This window comes from Hippocampus bargibanti, linkage group LG06 (genome assembly GCF_051943395.1).
Source record: "Hippocampus bargibanti isolate YZ-2025 linkage group LG06, ASM5194339v1, whole genome shotgun sequence".
NCBI classification, from domain to species: Eukaryota; Metazoa; Chordata; class Actinopteri; order Syngnathiformes; family Syngnathidae; genus Hippocampus; species Hippocampus bargibanti.
This window is the reverse complement of record NC_142739.1, coordinates 26,313,039-26,320,496: the sequence shown is the minus strand read 5'-3', so window position 1 is coordinate 26,320,496 and position 7,458 is coordinate 26,313,039. Positions and strand designations below refer to the sequence as shown.

At 38.9% G+C, this 7,458-nt stretch overlaps 1 protein-coding gene across 1 annotated transcript in view; it reads right to left on the bottom strand.

Annotated features, from left to right (window-relative positions):
* Positions 1 to 467: 467 nt before the first annotated feature.
* tars2 (threonyl-tRNA synthetase 2, mitochondrial) overlaps positions 468 to 7,458 on the bottom strand; it is an 18,396-nt gene continuing 11,405 nt past the window's right edge. Inside the window, exons 11-18 of the mRNA XM_088997913.1 lie at positions 7,229 to 7,391; positions 3,548 to 3,685; positions 3,348 to 3,425; positions 2,883 to 2,983; positions 2,668 to 2,769; positions 1,942 to 2,014; positions 1,747 to 1,861; positions 468 to 1,667 (exon numbers count right to left, since the gene is read on the bottom strand). Coding sequence (XP_088854039.1) covers positions 1,525 to 1,667; positions 1,747 to 1,861; positions 1,942 to 2,014; positions 2,668 to 2,769; positions 2,883 to 2,983; positions 3,348 to 3,425; positions 3,548 to 3,685; positions 7,229 to 7,391 — 913 coding nt within the window. The 3' untranslated portion in view covers positions 468 to 1,524. The remainder of the gene's footprint in view (positions 1,668 to 1,746; positions 1,862 to 1,941; positions 2,015 to 2,667; positions 2,770 to 2,882; positions 2,984 to 3,347; positions 3,426 to 3,547; positions 3,686 to 7,228; positions 7,392 to 7,458) is intronic.

The following is a 7,458-nucleotide window of genomic DNA, read 5'->3' as shown; positions in this document are numbered from 1 at the left end:
TAATTTTCTCACAAATAGTTTTCAGATGTCCGATTGAGATATATCCACGGTTTTCAATTTTTCAAAGTGCTCCTGTGTCGCCCCCCCTAAAGCATTTCCATGACACGAGTTCACGGAAATGTCCCAGGGTTAAGAATTATTGCCGTTTACATGCCGTTTTTCCACTTTGAGTTTGTTTGGTTGGGGAGGGCTTGTCTCATACATTAGATCCAGTTAACCCTCCTGTGATTTTCGGGTCAAAATGACCTGAGACTGTGTTAAAACTACCCAAAACAACACCCTAAATTATATGTTTTTTAACTTTATGGTTTTTCATAGACTCTCCCCAACTACAGAAACATGGAAATTTCGTTTTATCGCTACTTCCTACAAAGCTGTACAAAAAAGGGGAAACAATGGTCTAAAGATCAAAATGACCCATGAGGCAAATGTAGCTGAAAATAAGGTCACATTTTTTACACACCACAGACTGTTTTAGTGCTTTAGTTTTGTGTCAAAACAATTAGTTGAACATGTGAACAAGACAGTAGCAGACAAGATGAACCTGTAGGCAAAGCGCTAGATAAACCAATATGTATGTATTGTATTGTATCGTATTTTGTACTGCCGCCCTGTTTTAAAGCTCATATAACTCCACACCCATATTTTTGCACATTGTCTGGCAGTGAATGAGTTAAAGGACAACCGACACCATTTTTTTGGTTCCTAACTGACATCAGAAAAACGTTTTATAGCATCTAAAATACCCAAAACACGCAGGCTGATATTTTTAGTCAAATGCAAAACACCAATAAAAATGAGTGGTATCAAATACAGTAAAGTCTCGTTATATCGATATTCAAGGGAGTCCGAAAAAATATCGATATAACCGGGACTATCGATATATCCGACCCTGTTTGCATGTTCTCCGTGCGTGCATAGAAATAGTATCGATATAACCGGGACTAACGATATATCCGATATCGATATAACGAGACTTTACTGTAGTAGTCTTTGTGCAACACACGATTCACCATCGCGTTATGTGTTTTCCTTTTAATTTCGCCATCAACACGGATCAACACAGTTTTCAGACCAAACAAAGTACCCAAAAATGCATTGTGTGTCGCTTTCTGGGTCAGGGGCGTTCCTTCAGTGACGTCACGTACGGACTCGTCACCAACTCAAAAACAAGACTTCCGGAATATTCAGCGCCGGTCTTAAAACGTAAAGTATAGCTATATGTGGTGAAATCTTTGTAAAACACGCCCAGTAGAAGTCATTTGAAGTGATTTTACAAATTATGGACGCAACATGAACGGAGTCGTTGGTTGTCCTTTAAGCTGCTTATTTGGGAGGTTTACCAAACACTGGTCATTTTGACCTGAAGGACATACGTTGTGTACAGAAAACTGGAAAAAAACTTCTAAGAAAACATCATCACAAGGAGTCACCAAAAAATATATATATATATTCCGCGCCGCCGGAAAATTTTGGTATTGTCCAGTTGCGTTACTTGATCATGAAACGTCACTTATGTCGCCTTTAAAAGTCTGTTCGGTTACTCCTGGAATCTCGTAGTCGCGAGAGGCCCTCCAGTACTTCTTTGACGGGCCTCCTGCCCAGCTGCTGGCCGCCTCGACTCCGAACACTCACCGTGCCGCTTTCGCGCTCTTGATCGCCAACCACTGGAAGCCCCCCCAAAAAAATATTTGTTGTCACAATAAATAAATATTGATAAATAAAATTATCGGCATTTTTAATTACCAAAAGTGTAGTTGTATTGTGCCAATTGAGCAGAGCGGATCTTCTTGCTTAAGGTGGTGCCAGAGTCTTCATTCAAATCCACCATGAAGCCGGTTCCACGAAACTGCCCAACCAACTTCAAACAACGCAAACATTGGATTTGTGCTTCCTGCACCCCCAGCCCAACCTAAAATAAATGATAATTTTGTTACTGACCTGTTTGGCGGCTGTCTCGCAGCTGCTCCCAACGGGGATGACCATGATCTGCGCCGGAGACAACCAAAACGGCCTTTGGAAGACCAAGATGAAATGGTGACGAGTTTTACAAAAATAAAAATAATAGAAGTAAAAATACAAAAAAATAAAAGTAAAAAAAATAACAATAATACTAATACCATAATAAATGAAATGGTGACGAGTTTTACAAAAATAAAAATAATAGAAGTAAAAATACAAAAAAAAAAAAGTACAAATAAGTAATAACAATAATAATAAAAATGAAAAAAAAATAATAATAAAAAAATACAATAAAAATAATAATAAAAATAGAAAAAATAGAAGTAAAAATATAAAAAAATAAAAATAAAAGTACAAATAAATAACAATAATAATAATAAAAATAACAATAAAAAATAGCAATAAAAATAATAATAAAAATGCTAAAAATAATAATAAAAAGAAAATAATAATAAAAATAGAAAAATTAAAAATACAAATAATAATAAGAAAAATAATAATAAAAATACTACAAATAATAAAAATAAAAACAACAATAACAACCACAACAACCATAACAATAATAATAACAATAATAATAATAATAATTATTATTATAATAATAATAACAATAATACATTTAATTTCTACGCGCCTTTCAAAACTTTGCAGTCGCAGGACACATTTCGCTGTGCAATTGATAACATGATAGCGGTTTGATCTCACCATTTTCCTCCAAAATTTTCAGCCAAGATGGCAATCATCCTCTCCAGTGAGCCCAGCACCGCGCGGTGGATCATCACAGGTCGATGGGAGTTGCCATCTCGCCTAAGACATCCCCCAAAAAGTTGCTTGAGAATAGTTTCCAGGGTCAAATGGAAATTTGTCGGGCTCGATATTGATCTCTGAGGTGTCCCCGGTATCAGAGAATGTGCACTTACCCCACGTACTGAAGGTCAAATCGGATTGGAAGCTGAAAGTCCAACTGGATGGTGGCGCATTGGTGCTGTCGGCCCATCGCATCTCTGATCTGGATGTCAATCTGAAAATTGGGGAAAATTGCAGTTTTTCCTAAGCAACGGGCACATAAAATGATTTGGCACCAGACTGGAGCGGATGTGGCTAATTCCTGCAAACACGCCAGGGATGTGGAAGGAGGAATGTTTTTTTTTTAAGGAGCTTAGAATTTGTTTGTCAAAGCACACCCTGACTTGACCTTCCTGAACTGTCGGCGCAGACACCTGATCTGTAAAATCTTATGTCTACTTGCAGGCTTGACATATTTTTTTTCAAGCAATGATTTTATTGGCAACATAGTAGTCAGCATAAACAAGTAAACAAACAAATGGATAAATAAAAAAATATAATAAATATATAAACAAGTAAACAAACAACTTGTTGCTCACCTTTGGCCCATAGAAGGCTCCGTCCCCTGGGTTCAACTGCCAACGCTCGCCAAACTGCTGCAGACTCCGCTCTAACTGCTGCACATCCAATAAATAAACAAATCAATAAATAAATAGCGGCGAAAACTATGAGGGAGTCGCCGTGCGAGGACGTTGACGCGCATTTCATCGCGACCAATTGAATAAATAAATGCGCTTACCTGCTCGGCATGGTCCCACTGCTCGGGCTCCCCCAGGCAGGGAGTGGGACGTGTGGACAGGAGGCAATGGAAGGAAAAGCCAAACACTTGATAAACGCTTTTCACAAAGTCCAAACAAGCCACAATCTCGCTTTCCAGCTGTGAAGTGAGAGTTGGGGGGGGGGGGGGACAACAAGAGAGACATTAACAACAATAACACGTACATGAGAATTAAAGGACAACCGACGTCACTTTTTTGTTTCCTAACTGACATCAGAAAAACGTTTTATAGCATCTAAAATACCCAAAACACGCAGTATGATATTTTTATTCAAATGCAAAACACCAATAAAAATGACTTAAAGTGTCCAAAATCTGCAAAAAAATTGAGCTGCGAATTGGGCATTTTCAGAAGGTCCCGCCCCCATGTTCGTGGTGTCCCGGCAAGACGTCTTGCCTTGCTGGAGAATCAAAACAATGGCTTCAGATTCGGAGAATATGCTTTCTTGTTACTCATCCAGTTATGAATATGATTCAAATAGTTCTGAAGAGGAAAGCATACATCTTTGCAATCGATTAAAGAATTTAGTCCGTGCCAGTTTGAGGCAACATTGGGGGGGAAATGTATCACCAAAAAAGAGGCAGAAAATGGCGACCAAGCTCCGTGTGAGGAATTAATCAGCCCGTTTCCATAGGCTGATAAATTCTTTTTATGGAGCTTGGTCGCCCTCTTCTGACTCTTTTTGGTGCAACATGACGTTTTCAGACCAAACAAGTACAGCAAAATATATTAACGTGATGGAAGGACCGCTACAATGCGTCTTTTTTACGGTCAGGGGCGTTCCTTCAGTGACTTCACGTACGGACTCGTCACCAACTCAAAAACAAGGCTTCCGGAATATTCAGTGCGAGTCTTAAAACGTAAAATATAGCTATATACAGTGGAATCTTTGTAAAATACGCTCAGTCGAAGTGATTTTAAGCCATTTTACAAATTATGGACACAACTTGTCCGGAGACGTCGGTTGTCCTTTAATAAGAGAGAGAACCAGAGGCAAGAACACAATACAATAAATCTACATAAAGAAATTATACATAAAAATAAACAAAGAATAACATTCTTTTCATAACAAGTCTTCCTTAGTTTAGTATCCACATATCGTTTTAGTATACATGTTTATAAACATGAAAAAAAAGTCCCCAAATGAGAAGCCCCACCCAGCCAAACCCGAACACAATGATTGACATTTTTAGACATTTAACTAATTTTTGACATTTAACTCATTCACTGCCATTCACGAATTGATTCGGGAATTGAAAATATGCCGTGGAGCGCCATTCCCGATTTTTTTCGGGTTTTGGTTTTCATGCTTGGGTCGCGATAAAGCGCTGGCAATGTCCTCTGGCAATGTTTGTCTTCTCCACAAGGGGGCAGAATTTCCTTTTTTTCCATATTAGCGCTTTGTTCCAGTTTCAGCTGTTGTTAAAGCGCTATATAAACTAATAATAATAATAATACATTTCATTTCTAAGCGCCTTTCAAAACTCTCAAGGTCACTTTACAGTCACAGGATCAGTTTTTCTGCGGGTGAGCAGCGGCAGTCACGTGCGCCAGCGTTTACTCAACCCGGAATAACTCAAATTTGCCCATTGTGGGACGAATAAAGGTATTCTGATTCTGAGATAGAAATTAAGCTAGCTAGCTAATAGATAACTAATAGCTAGCTAGCTAGTTAGATGGGTAATAGATAGTTAGCTAGGTAGCCAGATAGCTAATTAGATAGCGAATAGATACCATGTATGCAATGCATTGTATTTTGGACAGCCGTCATTTCAAGCTCATATAACTCCAGACCCATTTCATTGAGGAATTAACTTTTTTTTCTGATGAAAGAACAGAGTCTAAGGTTTCTAACGTCTTTTGAATGTTGCAGTAGTCATATAACTCAATTTTCTGTGGGTGCTGGAATTCAAGTGACAGTGACCCAAAACCCTGTCACTGGAGTGGGCATTTTTTTTTTGCACATGGCTGGCAGTGAATGAGTTAATATCTTACCTCTAATTAGCAGGTTTCAATTCAGACTGGAAAATGATATTTTGAGATGCTAACGCAGTGCTGCGGCTCATCCTAAGATCTCTGCGGTTAAACAGGAGACCAACATGGGGTTTTGACTCGAACTTCAGGGGGTGGGGGGGGCGGGATTACTGTGTGCGGCACATGTTTAAAGTGTGAGGTTGGATCAAGACAAAGGGATGCATTCAGCGAGCTGGAATGTCAGCACGATTATTAGTGTGGCCCATCTAATGGCGGAAATCGGAGCCCACGTGTGTCCCATTTTCAGGTTGCGTCGGAATATAAAAGATTTTGGGTCAACATTTGGGATGGGTTAGGACTTAAAAAAAAATGTTCTGATCATGTTGGTGGGGGGAAATTTGACAAATGAGGGAAGTTAATGATAAACAGACTGCTGCTGATTGTGTTTTATTAGTTATTTGGTTCAGTTTGGGCACATGACTGAATTTAGAGAAGAAAAAAAACTACAAAAACAGTGATTTGTCACCATCTTGTGGTATTTACGGCTAATTACAAGAATTTTGGGATGGGGATAACTGACAGGGCTTCTGTCTGAGTGGTCCCTCCTATTATATAGGAGTTTAATTCATTGCGTGACAAAGTACACATCTCAAAGAATCGTCCCCCATTGAAATGAATGGAAATGCTATTAATCTGTGCACCCTCACCCCCAAAAAACAAAAATAAACAAAAATATCAATATATTTTTGAATGTATTTATATGTATGTATGAATATCTATCTATTAGCTAGCTAGCTAGCTTTCTATTTGAGTTATTCTGGGTTGAGAGAAACTACTCTTCTTCTTTTTCTTTCGGCTTTTCCCTACAAGGGGTCGCCACAGCAAATCAGTGGCCTCCATCTTTAGAGGTTTGATCTGCATGTTTGTTTTGGCCAAGCTTTTCTATCATTATTATTATTATTATTTATCATTACTACTATTATTATTAGTATTATTATTAAGTAGGTATAGACTAGCACTCCACAAAATTTGTGAATCTCATCAACAGTTTGGCGACCATTTTTCTACCCGAAAATAAATATGACCGAGTTGTGTTTTATTGAGCTTCAGTCGTTTTAAAATGCTAAAATCTAATTCGTCAAATTCTTTGAATTTAAATTCTTATCCTACCCACCCACTCTTGAGGACTTGAACACTACAAAAATCAAGACAAGAGCGTTGAAAATCTGACTGAACCCTCCACACCCTGTCCACCACCTTTTCCAGCAACTACTTTGCACATTGTCTCACAGTTGTTCCTGAGAGGTACCACTTATATAAAGGAATTACATGACATTAGATTAGATTATATTAGTGTCCTCCATACTTACTTGTCATGTCTTTTTTAATGATGATACTAGTGCAGCGTGTTCTACCGGAGACAAATTCCTTGTGTTCTACATACTTGGCCAATAAAGATGATTCTGATTCTTTCAAGAGTGTCACTAAAAACCCCAAGGAGTTTTTTGATTAAACCCCAAGGAGTTTTTTGGCTATTAGAAAAATGGCTGCTGACAATAAAGTGTGTTGAGTTTTGCGTTTGTATCTCAAACTTGCGCTCACAAGTCAAAGCAATCAACTGAACGAAGGCTCTTTTTCTCCAACAACTTATGGCTTTCATTACGTACCTGGTCAGGCGTGCAGAAAATGTGAGCGTCGTCTTGGCAGAACTTGCGGACCCGGGTGAGACCCCCGAGGGCGCCGGAGAGCTCGTTACGATGCAGCACCCCGAAGTCGGCCCAGCGCAGAGGAAGCTCTCGCCACGAGCGCACACGCTGCTCAAACATGAGACTGAAATGCAAGATGGGGGGTAAAAAAACAGTTACGGCCTCCTGAACATAAAGGGGGTAAATTCTCA